This window comes from Coenobita brevimanus, chromosome 67, assembly GCF_032717465.1.
Source record: "Coenobita brevimanus isolate Jiangsu-jjx chromosome 67, ASM3271746v2, whole genome shotgun sequence".
Taxonomy (NCBI): Eukaryota; Metazoa; Arthropoda; class Malacostraca; order Decapoda; family Coenobitidae; genus Coenobita; species Coenobita brevimanus.
In genome coordinates this window covers 32,992,093-33,013,554 of record NC_137020.1, presented here as the reverse complement: position 1 = coordinate 33,013,554, position 21,462 = coordinate 32,992,093, and the positions used below count along the sequence as shown (strand labels likewise).

Below are 21,462 nucleotides of genomic sequence, written 5' to 3'. Positions count from 1 at the left end.
GAACAGAGGGATGCTTGTATAACTGAGCAGTTTCACTGCCTTGGTATATCAGTGTCACATGTGAAGGCATCCCCTCTTGGCATCCTACTATTAGATTAACCTCATCAGTAACACGATGTACTGTGTTTTCCAAGTTATTGTTGCTGCTTCTTATTTTATTCAGGTGTAGGAGGCTTTCCAATGGAGGAGTAAGGTATATACAATTTAGCCTCTTTTAACTCAATCACTACATGGGCACTCTCCTAAACTAAATGAATTTGGTGGGAGAAAAATAAATCCATCACTGAAGGATCTATTCTTGCTACTTACTGAAGATTTTATTCAGAGTGGGAGAGTTTTTAAACTGGAAGTGTTAGGTATATACAATTTACCCTTTTTCATCTCATCACTCAAGGAGCATTCCCCAAATGAATAAAGCTGGAGACACCAAAAATAAAATAAATACCTGTAATACATCCTGGAGTTCAAGTTTCATTTTCCTTCGCTATATAGAAGAAGAAGGAGGTGTTGGCCTTATGTAGTCCTCTGAAGAACTGGACCTCTCTGATATGGAGGATTATAGCTGAGAAACCTTTCCATAATTGCTAAGTCAAACTGGGAAGGAGTGTGTAGGGAAGAGGAGGGATGTATGTGAGATATGTGATGACATATGTTTGTGTGTGGTAAGGGTCTAGTTTCAAAGTGCTCTCCTAAACTGAGTAAAATTGTTTGGATAATGCAATAAGTAAAATTTAAAAATTGTTTGGATAGCAAGAAAAAAAAATACTAAGAAGTGTTAAGAGACTGACTACATGAGAAGTGATAATGCATGATTGGAAGGAAGACTAACAGGGTTATATTCTAGATGGCATTCGAGGCTTTGTAGCATCTCTTCCACAAGGATTTATTTCGCTTGGACATTGGACAGTCTCTTCTGTGTCATTTATATTGCTTTAATTTTGACACTGATTGCATAAATAACCCATTTGGCTACTGAGCTGTGATGTGCTAAATAGCTAAATAAACTGTTAGTTACACCTTAACACTCTCTTCTACTTTCTTTATACCTTTCTAAAATCGACATAGTATGCATCAATAACATACAAGACGATTCTTAATCAATGTGCACATTACAACACAAAGGAATTGGTGGTACAAAACCTCCAGCCACTCAGATGACCCATAAATCCCCTACACTCTAAATGGAGAGTAAATATACACTCAAGAATTTCCCTTTCCACTAGACTAATGAGCACCTTCCCTTCCCTCTGGCCATAAATGCTATATTAAATCACCCCTTCAGTACAATGATACACTTTATGCTCTACAGTAGTCTTAGTACGACCAGATGATTATACAGGTATCAACCTTAGGAAAGACTTTCCAAACTGAAGAAGTCTTATAACCTTCATTAACTCTTTGGCAACACAATCCCCATAGGATGATAAGTTTAAGTAATGAGTCTCCTTAGTTACTCGACAAATTAACTCATCATTCAGATTATACTTGACCATCTATCAGGTTAAATTCACTATAGTTTACCATCTTCTTGGTGACACTATGACTCCTCTCACACATGCAAGATTTAACAGGTGGGAAGCAAACTATCTATCTATCTATTGCCAGACGCCTCAATCCCGTTCAGGGTGGCCACAAACAAATCGACTCCACATCGCTCTGTCGCCCGCCATTTCACTGCCCCGCTCCCAACTCACACCCCCCTCTCTCATATACCTCTCCACCCCATCCCTCCATCTCATGCTCCCAATTTTTTTTGAGGTGCACTACTTCATTGTTCGGGTACAAGTCTTTGCTCTCTGCTCAAACTTCCTCTCCACCAGAAAAGCTCAGTAGGATGATGGTGGGTTAGCCTTGAATAGGCAGCTATAAAAATCCATTCATCTCTACTATCACTGGATTCATAGATACCTGTACTTGCATGAGACACAGTGGACATGATGCCTATTATCACCCAGAGAGAGATCACAGATCATGGCACTGAGCACCTTTATCCATAATGTCACGAGTAAGGAAGCAAATGGACTTTGGTATGTCATTGTGTTTCTCCACAACTTCACTAATGTCCACACTTCAATCATAAAATCAAGGATGATTTAAAAATAAAAAATCCACCCATCCATCCATCAGCCAATCCTATGTCGCCCCATGAGGAGTGTAGGAACCCAGGGCTAGGCAAGTTGGTCCCGACATTTATTTATTTATTTATTTTTTTTGTGAGGAAGAAGGAACCAAAGGCCATGAGCCCACCTCACTCATCCCTGAGTGGTATTATGTGAGCAATAAACCCTAACCACCCATTGGATATAAACCTACATAGGCTCAATCCGACTGAAGCACCGTAATTACCCACTAACCACAAGGCGCCATAATTTGGTTATACGGTTACCACCCAGCATGGTAAATGGTTTCCTAGTGTAGAGGAAACAAATGAAAAATAATTACAATGTACAAAACAGTATGACAACACAGATGATAGCTATCACAAAATCCCATTATTCTTGCCCAACATTAGTTGCCCTGCTTTCATAATGATGCATTATATCACTTGCTAGTGGTATTTTCTATGTTGTACACAGTAAGTATTATAATCACATGCACATCCACATGAAATACATTCATCCTCATCAGACATCCCAATCTGTAGTGATCATTTTGGATATTACTGGACCCTTCCTATGTAGTATTCTTTTGACTGTGTGAACAGGTCCATCAGTTGGCTACACGTTGTACACGATCTTGAGAACTATTCATCTGGTTCTAAGATGGCATGATTCAAACAAAGGGATGAATAGACTGTGTTTGTGCAGGTAATACCGCAGTATTACCAGTACTGATGGTGCTGTCTTTCACTACAGTACTCCTGAACACTAATGGCTCCACTCCACCCATTTTGCTGAAACCACTGTAGACACTCTGAAACTGTTCACTGGCATCCTGACGATGTTCTTGGTCTTCTTCACAATTCCAATCGTTCTGAATGCATGTAATTGTGTACATCAATAATCTTCTCAAGCTGAATTGTTATCCCCTGATGATGTGACAGCAAGTAGTACATACAAAGAAATGTAATACCTGTACAAGGTTAATTTAAGCCTACGATAACTTACATCATGAAAACCATCCTGCGAATGTGTGTACATTGCTGGTTTCTAATTAATTAACTCATGATGCAGCCAAAGACCTATAAAAAAAATAAATAAATAAATAAATGGTGGGTCTGGCCAAATTTCCAAAACCCCTCTAGTAACACGCTTGATAGTGCAGTCAACAACTATTATAATGATTAGGTGGACATATATTATTCTATCTTCATTACGTGCAGTCAAAGAAGCCCCTATCATCTTTGTTTCATCCGAAGAAAGTTTACAACTGGCAAAATATGAGAATCTAATAACATGCCTCAGCTGGTTGAACTTTTCCATTGGATATCTGTCAAACCTTGGACAGACACTTATTTTTCTGGAGATACAGTGCTACATAAAATTACAGCATTGTTGGTGACTGAGGGCTCATCTTCCCCTTTACGATACAAAATTTAAGCACATGCCCTTATGGTTTAGCCTTTTTCCTGCAATGCCTTAAGTCAGCTGTTTCGTTCATGCTAAATCCAAATCTCTGTTTTCAGGTGATGAAAAATCCAGCATTCCAGAGGATATTCAAGACACATCTGACCCCTCGGACTACTTGAATTTCCGCTGACTACAAAACCTGAAAAGGAATGAAGAGCAATGAAAAGTGAAGGAAAGATGGAAGAAACAGGAAGAGAGGAGAGCAGACAAAGAAAAAGAATGATATGGGTGAGGGAAGAAGTAGGCAGCACTACATCCATTCGCTTGATGTAGTGCTGCCTACTTCTTCTTTCACCTTTATCAATCTTTCTCCATGTCTGCCCTCCTCTCTTTCTGCTTCTCCCATCTTTCCTGTTACTTTTTATTACTCCTCTTTCCTTTTCAGGTGGCTTTACATTGAGTGACAAGCCTAATGGTTTCCTGCAAGCCAGGAAACCATTTACACTGTTGGGTGGCAAACATATAACCAATCCATATGTGTTCCCTATGTGTCAACAAGTGGGTTGGCAAAGAATTAGTGGCCCTCCCCGTAAAACAACTAACTCAAAGTCAAATGGCCACCCCTTATGGGGTTATGGCATCTGGCTATACAGTAGATAGATACATTGATAGTCCAGACTGTTAAAAGATTAAATCTACACTTGGACTGTTATGGAGTTGTCCGTACTACCATCATCACTGACCCGCTCCACTTCTGATGCTGGGGATGAAGCTATATCCCTCCCAAGAGTCTCTGGCAGGAACCTGTGGGAAGGAGACCCATCATCATTACGCCCAGAGATATAAATATCTTTCGCTTTATTCTTCTTATTCCCTAATGGTTTTATTCAGTTAGGGACAAAGTGAGTGAAGCAGTTTACTCATGAAAGTGAAGGAAGAGAAGTGTTTGAAAGAGTGAGTGAGGTGTGTGAGGATAAAGTGTCCTGGAAAAGTTTCTGTCACAGTCATCCCCTGTTTGTGGGTTCCCACAGTGAAACAAGGCACTGGAGATGGTGACTGATGACGACAACAGACTTCAAAGACAGGGTTAGATATAACCCTCAGTAATCCCTTATAATGTTAGAGGCCTGTCTTAGGTGGGATAAAAAAAATCATCTGGCAGCAAGAATAACCTAAAGCAGAACAACACCTGGAGCCAAGGAGTTCAATAATTCCTTATTATACAATGATGATGTGTACCAAAATATCACAACATTCACCATATAAGTGGTACTTCTAAAATGACAGACATCTGGAACTGTCCTCTTTTATCTGTATTTCCTGCTGCCTATGACCTCCAGTCTTTTAAATGCAGTGTGTCCAGACATCTTGAACTGATCTTGACTTTGGTTCTCTGTTATTTTGTTTGCATTTTTTCTTGGAGGGAACAAGCTTGCAGACTTCTGGCCTTTGGTTCCTTGTTCATCATCATCATCGAGACCTTTCCCACTCTAGGGCAGGGCGAGGAGTAGTAATGTCCAGACAGCCCAAATCTGCCCAGTCCAATGGGCCACACTTCCATTCACTCATCATTCAAGCCCCCGGAATCCTGGCTCTATCGGATACACCAAAAACATTCACCACGTTTTGTGGCTTCACATAAATGTATCCAATAAGAGTCAATCCAGATGCTGCCACATTAAAAAGGGATGCCAAATCCCTGATCATGCACTTTTCTTTACAACATTCATCCAGCCAGCCTGATCTCTTGTCAGTTCCTTAGCCTCACCACCGACTTCCAAACCTCTCTTCCTCACACACTCATCCACCATATCTCTCCACCTTCTCCCTGGCCTACCTTGCCTCCTCCCTCCTTCAAATTCGCTCAGATAAACGTTTTTCACCACTCTATTGTTATCCATTCTCTCCACATGACCATACCATCTCTACACTCTCTTCGATTCTGGGGTCCACCGACTTCCTCACACCACATCTTTCACGAATCACACCATTTCGTATCCTATCCACCCTCTGTACTCCAAATACATTCCTCAGCAGTCCTATCTCCACTGCTCTCACTCTTGACTTTTCAATTTCATGCCACACCATAGTCTCCCATCATACGTTAAAGTTGGCACTAACACTCCTTCAGGTAAGCCTCGTGCAGCTGCAAACACTCAAGCCTCTGTTTCTTATCAAGGCCTTCACAGCACCAGCTACAGTGCTTCCTTGTGTCACTCTACTTTCCACTTCTTTTGCACATTTTCCTGTCTTTTCCATCACTGTATCCAGGTATTTGAACTCTCTCACCAGTTCCAGTCTCCATTCACTGTTAACATCACACTGGGAGTCACCTTCTCTCTCAATAACCATCACTTTACTCTTTTCTACATTTACTCTCAAGGCACGACACTCACAGACATCAACAAAACTCTGCACTAGCCTACCAAGTTCTTGTCCAGTATTTGCAAGCAGTACTGCATCATCAGCATACAACAAATTTAGAGATATTCCATCCATCACAATTCATTACCAACACCATCCCTCTCTCCATTACTCGTGTTTTTCCTTCTCTCATCACCCCATCCATATACAGGTATATACTGAACAACCATAGGGACATCACACAACCTTGTCGCAAGCCCACACCGATCGTGAAACATTCACTTAGATGCCCATTAACCCTTACACATGCTTCACTACCATCATAAAAACTCTTGACGGCACCTTGCAGCTTACCATCTACACTGTACATGCGCAAAACTTTCCACAATCCTTCTCTGTCCACTTTGTTGTATGCTTTTTCCAGATCCATGAATGTCATAAACACCTAACGGTCCTTCTCACAAGCATTCTGTGCTATCTGTCCATCCATCCATCCATTCATCATCCAATCCCACATTGCCCCATGAGGAGCATAGGAGCCCAGGGCTAGGCAGCTGGTCCTGACATTTAAGATGAGAGTGACCAGCATCACTCATCCCTGAGTGGCATTACATGAGCAATCAACCCCAACCACTCCTTGGATATAAACTTTCACCGGCTCAAACCGACTGGAGCGCAATAATTACCCACTAAACCACCAGGCGCCAAAATTTGGCTATATGGTTACCACCGAGCGTAGTAAATGGTTTCCTGGTGCACAGGCTCACTGCAAATACTTGATCCACACATCCTCTGCCACTCCTAAAGCCACCCAGTTCATCACTCACTAGGACTTCTGATATCTCTTTATTTTCTCTATAATAATTCTTCCATATACCTTCCCTATCACACTCAATAAACTTATGCCACAATAATTCTTGCACTCACTTTGCTCACCTTTATTTTTGTACAGGGGCACAATCACAGCCTTTTTCCACTCTGCTGGCACAGTTTCACTCATCCATGCCTTCTTACATATCTCCAACAACCACTTCATTCCACTCTCTCCACTACACTTAATCACCTCTGCATACACCTCATCAACCCCAGCTGCTTTCCCATTTTTCAGCCGCTTCACAGAACTCTTCACTTGTGCGAGTGTCACATCTTCTGACACTGCATTTCTTCTCTGCACACCCCCAAAACCAATCATGTTTAAAGCCGCTCTGCTCACTATTCCCATTCATCAGGCTTTCAAAATATTCTGTCCACCTGGTTCTTACTTCATCCCCATGGGTTAATAATCTACCACCTACATCCTTCACACCATCACATTTCCTTCTGCTTTCACTTCTACATTTCCGCACCTCTTTCCAGAATAACATCCTATTTTCAGAGTACAGTCAAGTTGCCTAAGGTGCAGCTGATTGGTTCTGGAAGAAGCCCACACCATAGAAAACCATGCCATACAAATAACTAAACAAATGGGAAAAATGGAATTTGGTTCTGGACTTTCGCCCGAATTCCCCTTTTTCACCCCCCTTTTCCCCATTTTGCCCCACTTTACACAGGCACACAATTAAGCAATCAGTCAATGCATGTATTACACACAAATTAAACACTAAACAATAAATAATAAAGGGCTTTAAGGGCATAAAATACTGAACGTACCTAACTCCGACGACGATAGTGCTAAAGTGGAAGGGGTAGGGTTGGGGGTTTTGAGGCAAGAGGCGCGTTTCAAATCTTGCCGCACCAATGCGCCATAGGTATTTTACCCGTGTGGTTCATTTTTTTTTGGTTCTGGCACCTTGCCGTGTCACAGAAAACCGTGCCATAGAAGTCCATGCTATAGGTGACTTGATTGTAGTTTGCTTTCGTTTTTCTTCCTAGAACATCATTTACCTCTTCACTAGTCTCTTTATGTGCTTCTTGCTCTCAATATATTCAGTTCTTATTTCAACTGAACCCCTGTCCTGTAACCACTTTAACCACTTCTTCCTATTTTCCTCCACCACTCTCTTAATCTCATCATCCCACCATGCCGTACCTTTCTTCTTTGTTGTTACTCTTGCCACACCACACACCGCTTTAGCATTCCTATCTAAGCAATCCTAATATGCATTCCACACGCTGTCCAGGTCCACTTCATTCCAATTCACTGATTCTAACTCCTTGTCTACTTTGGTCCTGTGATCATCTGCCATTTCTTTGACCCTCAGCTTCTCTTCAGTCTTTCTCCCCGACTGCTCCTCTCTCTCCTGATCCACCTCAATCCTCTCAGCTTGATCTTGCATACCACAATCACATGAGCTGACAGACCTCCACATTGTCCTCTCACAGCCCTCGTATCAGCAACCATTCCTTGCATAAAAAATACTATTACTACTACTGAAAAGTACTACAGATACTACTGCAAATAAAGGGGACTTACTTATAAACAAACATGATAAGAAGAGACGATGAAAGGATGAAAAAGCAGAATGAGAATTCTCCGATGAACTCCTGTATGAGTGGGAAGGTTAGGCCCACTATTAGGTTGCTAGACCAGTTGGTTGTGCCCCCCATGGCAATGCCAACTGCTCGTGGACCAACTGGGAACAGTTCTGGTGGAGTGGCGTTCTAGTGTTAATAACAGTACTGTAATAGTAAAAACAATGGCAATAATTATAATAATAATTACAAGCAAGCCAGCGATGTTTACTCTCAGTTAAGTTTGGAAATGAGCAGCCCAGCCTGACAAAACCGTCACACGAAGTAGAAGCTAATAACTTTACTCCTATGTGAAGTAGAGTTGAAATTCTTTCTGCATGCGACAGTCATTCAATAAATTTTGTTATCAATTAAAAACTCACCCATAAGGGTAAAGGAACGCCTCGAGTTTTCCAAGGGAGTGTTCGGCTCTAATCAGTGAACACCTCAGTTACGAAATCAAATTAAAATAAGAATTTCTGTTATAACACTGAGTTTTTTGTAACAGCTCTAGGAATTAAAGATTGGAGATTCCACCTATAATTGTATATCAGAGGGAAACTGTGATAATGTGCCACTTGCTCACTTGTCACACACTCACAAAGTGTACTTTACTAGTAATAATAATACCTTACTTTATGAGTCAGTATACAAGTGCACATATCAGGATGAAAATCTGGTCAACATACAATACAGTACAGCATACATATGAGGTGCTACCGAAAAGTTCCAGTAATCTGAACAGAGGGAGCCAACCATTTGCATTAGGAGGAGTCAGCAGCTCCCCTTCTGTGTCAGTGTGCCCCTGGCCATGTCTGTGAGCGGACGTGCTGTTGAGCTAGGTTTACTATTGTAACGTGGTGTGTAGATGGTTTGGCATTTTTGCAATGGCAGACCAATGGCGCAGCAATGTCAAGTCGATGTTGATCGTTTTCTTCGATATCCAAGGGACTGTTGACAAGGAATTCGTCCCGCCCAGTCAATCCGTCAGCGGAAAGTTTTACTGTAAAGTTTTGCAGCGTCTGAGGGAGACTATCCGCCGCAAACGTCCAGAACAGTTGAAGAACAAGGACTGGGTCCTGCATCATGACATCACCCCCACCTACACTATACATCAATTGTCCAGCAGTTCCTGGCTTCCACTAACACAGTAGTCATTTCCCACCCACCCTATTTGGCTGACCTTGCCTCCTGCGACTTTTTCCTGTTTCCCAAGCTGAAATTACAACTGAAAGGGCGTCAATTTGACTCAATTGAGGAAATCCAGACAGAGGAGGTGCTCAAGACCATCACACCTGAAGCCTTCCAGGGATGTATGTGGAAAAAACGCTGGAACCACAATATACATGCCCAAGGGGACTACTTCGATGGTGACAGTGAGAAATAGGAGGTAGGGTAACTTATTTTCCTACAATATTCAAATTACTGGAACGTTTGGGTAGCATCTCATACAGTACTCACCCATAGCCACCATGTAAGGCACAGGACCCAGACCAAACCCATATGCCAGGACAAAAGCCAGAAGAGCAGCAATGGCCAAATATGCAGCTGCAGGGACATAGGGGATGACCTGTAGGGCCACCAACAGTACTGCCTGACTCAACACACACCCCACCAATGACCACAGTAGCAGTGCACGTCTACGGCAGAACCTGGCATAGATGAAGAGGAATATGGTTTACAGTGTTCAGAAAGTCTGCTCGACAGATGAATGTGAAGCTACATTACATGTGGAGTAAGTCTGTACCTAATGGAGCCAAGATTCTGGGGACTTGATTGGTACCTGAATGGGAGTGTGGCCCATTCAATTGGGAAACTGGTACTAAGAATATTTTGCTAATTATTACATGTGTTGCAGCTGCAAGAGGCTTACATTAAGGAGTGTTAGTGCCAGCTTTAACATAAGGATGTGAGACTGTGGTGCGGCATTTAAATGGAATGTCAAGAGTGAAAGCAGTGGAAATGGGATAATGAAGAATGTATGTGGAGAACAGGGAGTGGATAGGATACAAAATGGTGTGATTCGTGAAAGATGTGGAGTGAGGAAGTCGGTGGACACCAGAATCGAAGAGAGTGTACTGAGATGGAGAGAATGGATAACAACAGAGTGGTGAAAAAGGTATATCTGAGCGTATCTGAGGGAGGAAGGAGGTGAGGCAGGCCAAGGAAAAGGTGGAGAGATATGGTAGATGAGTGTGTGAGGAAAAGAGGTTTGGAAGTCGGTGAGGCTAGGGGACTGACGAGAGATCGAGCTGCCTGGATGAATATTGTGAGGAGAAGTGCATGATCAGGGATTTGGGACCCCTTTTTAATGTGACACCGTCCAGACTGACTCTATCGGATACGTCTATGTGAAGCTACAGAACATGGTGAATGTTTTTGACGTATCACTTACAGTCAGGATTCCGGGGCCTTGAATGGTGAGTGAATGGAAGCATGGCCCATTGGATTGTGAAAATTTGGGCTGTCTGGACATTCCTGTTCCTCACCCTGCCCTAGGGTGGGAAAGGAGGTCCAGATGATGATGATGATTACATGTGAGAGAGAGATGCATAGCTGGATATTAGGTGAGCCAAAAGCAGGTGCAATAACGTCAGTGATGCCTGGTGGAAAGAGGAGGGGGGCAATTTTCTTTACCTGCCTTGGATTTAATCAATAAATAATTCCCGGGTGGTGGGGAAAAAGAAAAAGGAGGTGCAGATGATGATGATAATGATGATGAAAAATAAAATCCTGCCCATAATAAGGGAGTACTGTACTCACCTAACAAGTGGAACTGCCATAATGCCCATAACAACATTGATGGCACCAGCTCCTATGGATGCACCCTGACTCTGGTGAAGGTCTAGGCCTGCACTCCGGAAGATCAGCGTTGAGTAGTAGAAAACCTGAGGGACATAACAGCATGGCGATTGTATACTCTTTTCACTCTAAAGTGGCCTAAAACTGACATGTTTCCATCTTCAATGCTGAGTTGTTTGAATAAATTAATGCTACAGTATGATACTAGTTACAAAGAAGTGCTATGAAAAAGATGTACAGTATAGCCATAACACTATCTTATTCTGGTACTGATCTATGTGAAATAAAATGCATCATCATCATCAAATGCAGTGTTGCCCCATGAGGAGCAAAGAAGCCCAAGGCTAGGCAAGTTGGTCCTGACATTTAAGATGAAAGTGATCTGCCTCACTCATTCCCGAGTGGCATTACGTGTGAAATAAACCCCAACCACCCCTTGGATATAAACCTACACAGGCTCAGTCCAGCTGGAGTGCCTTAATTATCCAGTAAACCACCAGGTGTCGTAATTTGATTATACGGTTACCACCCAGAGTAGTACAGTGGAGTCTCTTTTATCCGGAATTCTTTTAACCGTAATATGCCATTAACCGTAAGTTTTACTACAATGTTCTCATTTCGATTAACCGCAAAAATCTGAAATCTATCAGAAAATTCAAACACGGCAGGCTTGTTTTGCACCACTAGTGTTAGTTTACGGTTGCTCTGCTAGTTACTAGAGCGAGGGTTGGTTATGCCAGCCCCCATCCACCACCTCGGAAGATTTGGATGATGTGAATGATATGGAAATGACTGAATAAGGAAACAAAAAATAAGAATAAACAATTATGTTTAAGACTTTATTTGTTCGAATTGCTTACAGCGAATTACGTTATTGTTTTGGTGAAGATTTATTTAAGTTTATATAAGTGAAGATTTATTTAAGCTGACAGTTTCTATTACAGTTACCAAAGTGCAGTTACATACGTAGTTACTACAGTGTATTAAGTGTTTTGGTAATGGTTGAGTGGCTTTTGGGGTGCTGTGGTGGTGATGGGCTAGACGTCGCCAGAAATGGGTGATGGGTGAGTACAATACTATTCCCTTGTATCCTGCATATTATTACAGTATCTTTTATCCGAAAAAATCAATTAAACGAAACTTTGAAAGTCCCATGATTTTCTGACAAAAGAGACTCTACTGTACATGGTTTCCCGTTGTACAGGAAACCACTTGGCTTGTCACTCAGTGTAGAGTCACCAACAGACAAAAGGAAGAGGAAAGAATGATGGAAAGAAAGACAGAGGAAGGAAAGAAAGAAGGGAGGAAAAAAGGAAAGGGCAGTCACCCGAAAGCAGCACTACATCAAGTGAGTGGATAGTGAGGGCCCCCACCTACCAGTAAAATAAAGTGCAGAAGGACAATAATCTGGACCAAGTTAAAATGAATGAACTACTAAACTCAATTTCATGAAGTTTGGCACCATCAATATCATCAATGCCTTATGAGTTGATGTAAATCTTCTGCACTAGGTGAACCTCTATATATTAATTTGAGAACCAATATAAAGGCAATACAAAAAGGTATATCCAGTACTGAGGACCTTTATCAATGCTACAGGTGTGGACATCAATTATATGGTGCCAGGCCTGGTGAAATGGAGTATAGTTGCAACCCCAGGCATGTTTGAACATGAACCCAACTGACTACTGGGTGATGTTTGTCTAGCTCCAGCAGTCCACCATCCTCTTTTCACTGAATAGGGATGCAGCTGAGGGACATTTGTATAACCAGCCAGCAGAGCAGCCCAGCTATATCAATGCCACCAAGTGAAGGCATCCCTCTCCAGGCTTTATAAACACCATTAATATATGAAGCATTTCCTAAGTTGAGTAAAACTGTCTGGCAGCAGCAAGAAAAAGAGCCCCCACACATAAGAAGGTTCACTCACACTACCTGCAGTGTTTTGTAGAAAATGCTAAAAAAGTTTTGCTACTTTCAAACAACCATAACCAAGAATGTTCATTTTTGCTTCCAAAGAAAGGTGAAAGTGTGTACAGTAAGACAAAGGAAGACCTGAGATTGATAACTGATTAAGAAAGGTTTGGCCAGGGTGGCACGAATGACCCTTCTAATGTATATGGTCTCAAATAGGATACAACCTGAATTCAAGTGATAACAACAAAATGGTGTCAAAACTCACTGCATTTATGCCAGCAAACTGTTGTCCAGCATTAAGCAGTACTGTAGTGAGGAGTGGCAACCTGTACAACTGTGACCTCACTACATCCCCCACACCCCACCTGACAGCATCCTCCCCAGTCTTAAGGGCTCCTGCAGCCACCTCTAAGGCTGCCTCCTCTGCCTCTGCCTGCTTACTGTTTGGACCACGTAGTTGCTGGAGTTCTGTAAAATGTACAGTCCAGGGATAAAAGCTTACCTACTATTCCACTGCATCTGCTTCACATGTAACCTGGTCAACCTGGATATAGTTCTTTCACATTTCTGTCTCCAGACAATTTTTATCAGCCTAGTATGGACTCTTCGAAATGAAGGAGTATTATACAGCCTTAATAAGTCCACTGAATACAACAGGCCATTCCTAAGTTGAATATAATCAACTGTCAGCAGCAAGGATAAACTACATCAGAACACCACTTGCATTCAAGAGGTTAAGGCATGTGATTCACAACACAAATGACTTGGAGCTATGAATAGGAGAGCTACTGACTAGCATATCCTCCTTGTTTCTATTTGATCCTCTTACAGAAATTTCATAATACACATCATCTACCCTGACTCCTGTGCTGTGACTTACCATCATGTCCTTTGGCCTGGTCTTTGGCAACAAGAAAGTAGTAGGTGGGGGACTCAGGCAAGAATGCCTGCAACATCAATGCCAATGCCACCATCACTATGAAGCCTCCAAGCAAATATGACCAGCATTCCTTGGTCCCTGCAAAAACAATACAACACGGTAATGGCCGGATATTCAAGATCTTGGTACCAACAGACTTGTTAGAACTTCAAAGCCACCTTATGAACACATCCCTCTTATCCTTTGTCAATACCATTTTAATGTATTTCTGCCACTGCCTAAAATGAAGGCTAAGAGAGCCCTGCATGAGTGTTTTATTACCAACAATCATACAAGGGAGAGGAACCCATGCAGAGAGTGACAGAGAGCTATCAAGGTTGTAAAATGTGGAAATGAACTTTACAGGTGTAAGGACGGATGAATGGGCTAAGTAATGCAGAAATTTATGAGTTTTATGAAATAGAAAAAATATCAATGAGTGAGATCTGGAATACACTGAGATGGTACTGACATGTACAAAGAATGCACACTAATACACTAATAAGGTCCCAAAGGAAGTTTGTGAAAGCAAGATCAAGGATAATGTTGGCACAGACAGACAGACCTCATGTGATAAGGAGGAAGAGAGTAGAGCAGTATAATGGTGAAATAAAGAAAAGAAAGAGGTGTGTCCAAAAGAGTGAGATAAGTGTGTCCAAAAGAGTGAGATGAGTATGTGAGGATAATGTAACCTGACGGCAGTTCTGTCATGACCATCTTGTCTGGGGCTTCCCAGGAAGGAAAAGGGCATCAGAAATAACAGCAAAAATGATGATATGATGAGGATGACTAAAATAATATACTTTAGTGTGACAAAAATATCTCACCTAATAAACTATCCAAGCCCAAGATTTGTGAGATAACCACACCAGCATTCATCCCAAGAGGCAAAGTGACTCCCATGACGCCACGCATGGCACAGGGGGCAATTTCACCCAGGTAGAGGGGAACCAGCCAAGTCGCTATGCCTGTGGGGTGGTGGGAGACATAATGTGAGATGGAGAAGATAGGAAAGGGTGATATGGTACAGGCAGCCCCTCATTTCTGGTCGAGATGAGTTCATAAATACTGTAGTACACTGGATTATAAATGGTACTAGCCAATTACACTCATTTACTTTAACTTGGCCTAAAATTGCCATCTCTCCATCTTGAAGGCTGAGTTGCAACAGTTTGAATATAATGCTGGTCACAAAAAAGTGCTATGGAAAGGCTGTAAAACCACAGTGTTGTCACTTTCTGCTACTGTGCTATGTGATATAAACTACAAAAGGATGAAAATCTGGGCCAAGATGAAGTGGAAAGAGCATAGTTTTCTGGCCAACAATCAACAACCAATCAGTAATTTTTCTATGATTTGTAGTGCACTTTTCAACTTTAAGAAAAAAAATAAATTAAAAAAAATAAATAAATAAATAAATAAAAAACAGGTGATTTGCAGTGAGGTCTTCCTGTATACTATAAAAGGTAGTTTGTGATAAAAACAATGTTGCCACTCATCCATCTCTACAGGGACTGAAATTCAGTATGGTGAATCCACAGTAACCAACACTGATGACCATGATCTGTGGTCAAATATCTCACTTTTTTTTTTTTTTTTTTTTAAATAATAATACAGAAACTTCAGGTTATTCTTGGACTAATTCTGCTGAATAAATGTTACAACACTGATCCAATTCTCAATTACTTTATTTCAAAGCTAAAATGGCTGATGACTTGAGGGTTCATTATGATGGAGACCATACTGACCTACATGGTCATCAGTAACTGTAGCTCTGCAATGAATGAGAAATAAACCCATGTTAATATAGCATTTTTCTCTTAAAATTACGCCAAGAATAACCTTGTGAAGTTTTTAAAAGCCTCGCAGGACACCCTATATGTCACGAATGTGTTCCAAGTATCAACTTTTTTATATATCTGGTACAGTACATTAGGGGGAACTGCAAAATCAGCTTTCAAGGCACCAAAGATACTTAATATGCTTAAATTTCTGGAAATTATAGAAAAATTGTCAGAAAAAAAAAAAATGCAAGAAAACGAGTGTTTGCTGCAAGGTCATCATAGTTCCCTGCTACAGATTCACCAAACTGAGCCTCAAAATCGACAGAGAAAGAAAGAGGCACGACAGATAACATGAATTCTGATGCCAGCAGTACAACAGTGGCAGCTACATGTAAGAATAATAAAGGCATGGAAAGACAGAAAAAAAAAAAACTGAGAGGAGGCAAGTTGAGAGAAAACTAGAAATAAGGATGAGTGAATGTGGCTTGCAGGCAATGGGAGTATGTTACAGTAATGTGATAAGTGAGTGAATGCAAAAATACAAAAAGGAACAAAGAAGTATATGAGCTGAAAAGACAAAATTGAGAAGTATCATCTGAAAAGCATTTCATGGTAATACAAAGCCAGACAAAGTACAGTGCAATAATCATCATTATCACAGCCATCATTCTCATTGGTATCATCACCATCATCCTTCCGAATTTTCTTGTCCTGAAATACAGTAGGTCCTAGTCATACATTTGGGATGTTTCAAAATATTACGACTTCCACACAACTGCTGCAGTACATTTAGTAAACTGCAAAATCAGCTGCAATGGAGGCTTGATTGCTGGATCATGATAAACAACTTGATAATTCTTCAACTGTATACTGTACTATACTTACTGACAGATACTGGCTTACACAACCAGCAATGCTTTCGGCTAAATGTCCTTTTTAGTTTATCCTCACTACTCCCATTCAATTTTATATAATTTAGGAAAAGCCTCTCATAATAAGGGGGTTATGTATACTATATCAACTTTCAGTAAGAAGAGTCTATCTTAACTTCAATAAAACTATCGGGAGATGGTAAGAATAACCTGAAAATGACATCCTCCAGCTCTATGTGTTAATTGCCTGTCAAAAGACCAATAACTATACATGTGCAGTATCAGAAAACCATAGAGTCACATAGTACAAGATTACAGTTTATTTAGAAATGTATTTGGTGGCTGAAAAGCAATGGAAGATGAGATAAAATTCTTAAAACAAGAATATATATGGTATACTAATACTGATGTACTGTACTGTATGCCACTGGCTACACTGGTATACTGTTATCTTTCTGTACTAAGCAGTCAAAGTGTCCACAAGGAAAATTTGTCATATACTGACCATGGATACTATCATCTAGGTAAACAGGGTGACAACACTGCCTTTAACCCCTTCAATTTAACTACATAACTTTTTTATTTGAGCAATCTCCAAACAATTTTACTCAGCTTTTTGTGGAAGGTGGGGACACTCACCATCCACTCACTCAATGTAGTGCTGCCTAGTTCTTCCTTAGCCTTTATCATTCCTTTTCTGTGCCTGCCCTCCTCTCTTCCCATTTCTCCCATATTTCCTGTCACTTCTTATTGCTTTTCTTTCCTTTACAGGTGGCTTTACATTGAGTGACAAGCCAAATGGTTTTCTGTAAGCCAAGAAACCATTTACAACGCTGGGTGGTAACCATATAACCAACCCATACGTGCTCCCTACGTGTCAACAAGTGGGTCGGTGGAGGGTTAGTGCCCCTCCCCGTGAAACAACTTACTCTAAGTCAAATGGCCACCCCTTATGGGATTATGGCATCTGGCAACAGATAGATAGATAGACAGATATATCTAATGCAAGGAAGAAGGAACCAAGGGCCAGGAGTCTGCAAATTCTTCCCTCCAACAAAAATAAAAAACAAGAATACAGAAAGCCAAATTCAAGATCTATTCATTGTAAGATTCCTGGACACACTGCATTTGAAAGACTGGAGATTATAGGCAGTAGAAAACAGAGACAGAGGGAGACAGTTCCAAAGTTAACCTGTTACATACATGAAGGACTGGAAGTAATGATTAACTCTTGTATTAAAGAGTTGGACAGAAAAGGGGTGAGAGTTTTTTGCTAGATTGGTGCTAAACACCCGCTGCAGCTGTGAAGGGATGCAATCAGACAGTTCAGAGGAGCAGTGACCACTGAAGTAGCAACAGAAAAGAGATAAAGATGCAACAGTGCAGCAAAGAGAGACACTGAAGGAAGCCAGTATGAGGAGGAGAGTTAATGAGATGAAAAGCCTCTGACTCCGTCTTGTTGAAAAAGCTGTATGTGGTAAGGAAGAGGTATCCAAGAGCCTCCTTAGCTGGTGAGAATACAGATATCAAACTATCCTGAACAGACACATACCATCATCATATTCCTGACACACTGTTACAACTTCCTCACAGCTTTTATTTACATTCAGTCCTCGTTACATGTAGGAAAAAGGAGGCAATGCTTTGGAAAACACAAGTCAGCAATGAGCCTCAAAATATTACAACTTTCCATACGGCTAGCACTACATATTGGGACAAAATGGTTATTCAGTTTTATAAGTAACAATCAATCTCTAATTGGCACAGTTTCTGTAAATTTACTTAAAAGAACAGAAAAAAAGTGACAATGACTAGGACTTGTCATATACAAATACCCATGAGTTATACCACAAACAACATGGTAAATGTTTTTCTACCACGACAGCAAAAGTTAATTTTTCAACCAAACCATACTCATACCCTTAACACAGTATTACAAAACTTAAACCTCTTCTCTATCATACAAATAACCATACTGTACCTGTATCAATGTTTACCTGACGCAGTACTGCCCTCACTCTGCCACGGAAACAACACTTATTTTTGTAACACTTTGGGTAAGACATCGTAGAAGACACACATACATGTAATATACATGTCCCACGCCGAGAGAGGGTGTGAGGTTGGTGTGGGAGGATGGACCTAACGCTGACCCTGTATAAAAATATATGAGGATGGTCAATTGGAGAATCTGCATACACCAGTCCTGTATGAGACAGCCCTAGCATGTATTCAGTATGGACGGTAGGTGTTAGTGCCGAAGTGGTGACATGTGGAGGTGTAGGAGGACTACTGGGCCTTGGGATAGGCTACTGCCCCTGAGATATAGGCCCTGAAGCCTTTGCCCAGAGTCGGACACATAAAAAAAAAAAAAAATGAAGTTCACCCATCTGACCCGAGGACATCTTTTCTAGTTTTAAAGAAAATACAGTATATAGATAGAAAGACAGATATAGGTAAATATAGTAGAGAGATGGATAGACAAAGATAAATACAATGGAATCTACTAAATCACGTGATTCTTAATCATGGATTCATTATACAGTACAGTAAAAGTCCAATTTTTCAGCGACTAATTACTCAGCAAATCCGATATTTCGGAAGTTTTGAGAAATAGTCCCATTTAAGAAAGTCTCTGATTGTTCGACAGATCAACCCTTTCTACTGTACATGTGTAAATACAGAACATAGCTAATAGATGTTATAATAGCCTGTCAAATCAGTAAACTCCAACCATCCTACTGCAGTTGTGGTCATTTGCTGCTGCTACTATCATGACCTCTTCACTACAAGTGACCCTTCCTGAGTTGGGGGAAAGTGTATGGTGGAAAAAAAATTAAGGTTCTCTCTAACTAGGAAAAAACTGTGTGATGGTTCTACAACTAATATAAAACAAAGCTCACCATAATGATGGAGCTAAGCCTTCACAATTATGTTTCCTTCCTAGTATACATAAAAATGTTTAATGGAGGCATGGCTAGGCTAACACAAATGTCAACAGTCATAGGGTTACACTGTCAGAGAAAGAGATTCTTTCCTTCCATGACTGATAACAGTGTCTAGTAGCTGCAGGTCACTGAAATCATCTGCCTGTAGCAGTAGTGACAAAGATAAGCTTCCAGAATATGATGTCCTTTCTAAGATACACAAAGTCACCCGGTGGTTACAAGATGGATAAAACTCAATCCCCATCAGACGACCTACCGGAGAAGAGTCCCGAGATAAAGCGTCCAAGCACCAGCATCTCCACGGAGTTCGCCACTCTTGCTCCAAGAAGCAGCAACCCAGATGACAGGCTGAGCACATGGTTCAGGAGCAGAAATGTACGTCTGGGGAGGAGCAGCAGTGAGCAGTCTCTCCTATTCTGAATAAAGTCATCTGGCAGTAGCAAGAATAAACCAGTATATCACTGGAAAAAAATTGCCGAGATTGATATTCTCGTCAGCAATTTCTACACCTTAACATTCCCTTGCACAACATTTACATCTTGGTAATAATAAGAGAGACTGCAAAACTAACATTAAAGAGAATATTAACGTGCCATATACAGAAATAAGCTGGTAAGGAAGATTTGATAGGCCTTCTTAATCAATAAAAAAACTATGGCTACAGCATCACCCACCTGCCCATGCGGTCTGCTACGACAGGTCCCATGGAAGAGCCCAGGATGCCCCCACCCACAAAAAGGGACACAATCACCGACCACAGTGTCACCTCCTGCTCAGCATTCAGGACAATCCTGTAACGCTCCCACAAGCTCTCTCTCATCCACCCACGGATTATCTGTACAACAAATGGATGAAATGCTTGATGCTAATAGGATGATAAAGTACAAACAGAGAGTCCATACAGTATAGAAATGGAATACTTGATGTTGTACCTATCAATCTATCCTATCTATTGCCAGATGCTACAATCCTTTAAGGGGTGACCATAGATGAATCAACCCCATGTCACCCTGTCCCCTGCTATCAGACTGTCCTCTCTCAAACTCACACCTCCTTCTCCCAAACAGCTCTCCATTCCATTCCTCCATCTCAGCTCCACATACTCACAACTGGTAAGGTACATACACGGTGTCCATGGCAACTAAGTTGGTGCAGCACACCAGTCAGAATAACAGTTTTAAACATTTTCTGCTTAACTACACTGTCATTTGCTGCGGCTATTATCTCCATTCACTGCCATGGACTGTCACCAACATCTCTTAAGTTTATTGATGCACTCAAAACTCCTATGTCAATCAGTCTAAGAGTGTGATTAGGTCCTCAAAGCATGCAATGAATAAACTCCAGAGCAACTGCGTCACCTGCACCATCACATAATTCCCTGTGATGTTCTATTAATACTGACTAGGGTAAATATTTGTTACAAGTTGACTTTCTGATAACCTTTAGTGCATCAAACACAGACACTACAGAAAAACGACCTATTGCTCTGCCATTACTCATCATCATCCAGACCTCTTTTCCCACCGATATACGGTAATTTATGTATATTTTATTCAATTTAGTCAGGGCAAACCCTGTGTTCATGAAAGGGCTAATAAAGGCTGAATCAAATTCCTCCAGTTTGAAAACTCTTTCCTAAGATGAGAGGTGAATAAAATCACCTGAAAATCACAGAAAAACAAAAAACAAAATCAAACTGAAAACTTCTCTAATCAAGTGACCTACAAGTACCTGTATTCCTTCCACCCCCCCCCAACCTCCAGGGAGTTTTCCACACTTTAAGAGAAACATTTCAAACTGATGGGGATAGATATAAACTTCATCATCTCCCTTCACTACAGTAAGCTTCTAGAGGGAAACCTTTATATGGTGGCATTTATATAGCCAGAAGAC

At 41.1% G+C, this 21,462-nt stretch overlaps 1 protein-coding gene across 1 annotated transcript in view; it reads right to left on the bottom strand.

Annotated features, from left to right (window-relative positions):
- Nucleotides 1–204: 204 nt before the first annotated feature.
- LOC145405518 (solute carrier family 2, facilitated glucose transporter member 3-like) overlaps nt 205–21,462 on the bottom strand; it is a 39,417-nt gene continuing 18,159 nt past the window's right edge. The window contains exons 3-12 of the mRNA XM_080276862.1: nt 20,241–20,401; nt 19,823–19,947; nt 14,790–14,930; nt 13,924–14,061; nt 13,309–13,511; nt 11,088–11,212; nt 9,786–9,976; nt 8,287–8,458; nt 4,253–4,313; nt 205–543 (exon numbers count right to left, since the gene is read on the bottom strand). Coding sequence (XP_080132988.1) covers nt 514–543; nt 4,253–4,313; nt 8,287–8,458; nt 9,786–9,976; nt 11,088–11,212; nt 13,309–13,511; nt 13,924–14,061; nt 14,790–14,930; nt 19,823–19,947; nt 20,241–20,401 — 1,347 coding nt within the window. The 3' untranslated portion in view covers nt 205–513. The remainder of the gene's footprint in view (nt 544–4,252; nt 4,314–8,286; nt 8,459–9,785; nt 9,977–11,087; nt 11,213–13,308; nt 13,512–13,923; nt 14,062–14,789; nt 14,931–19,822; nt 19,948–20,240; nt 20,402–21,462) is intronic.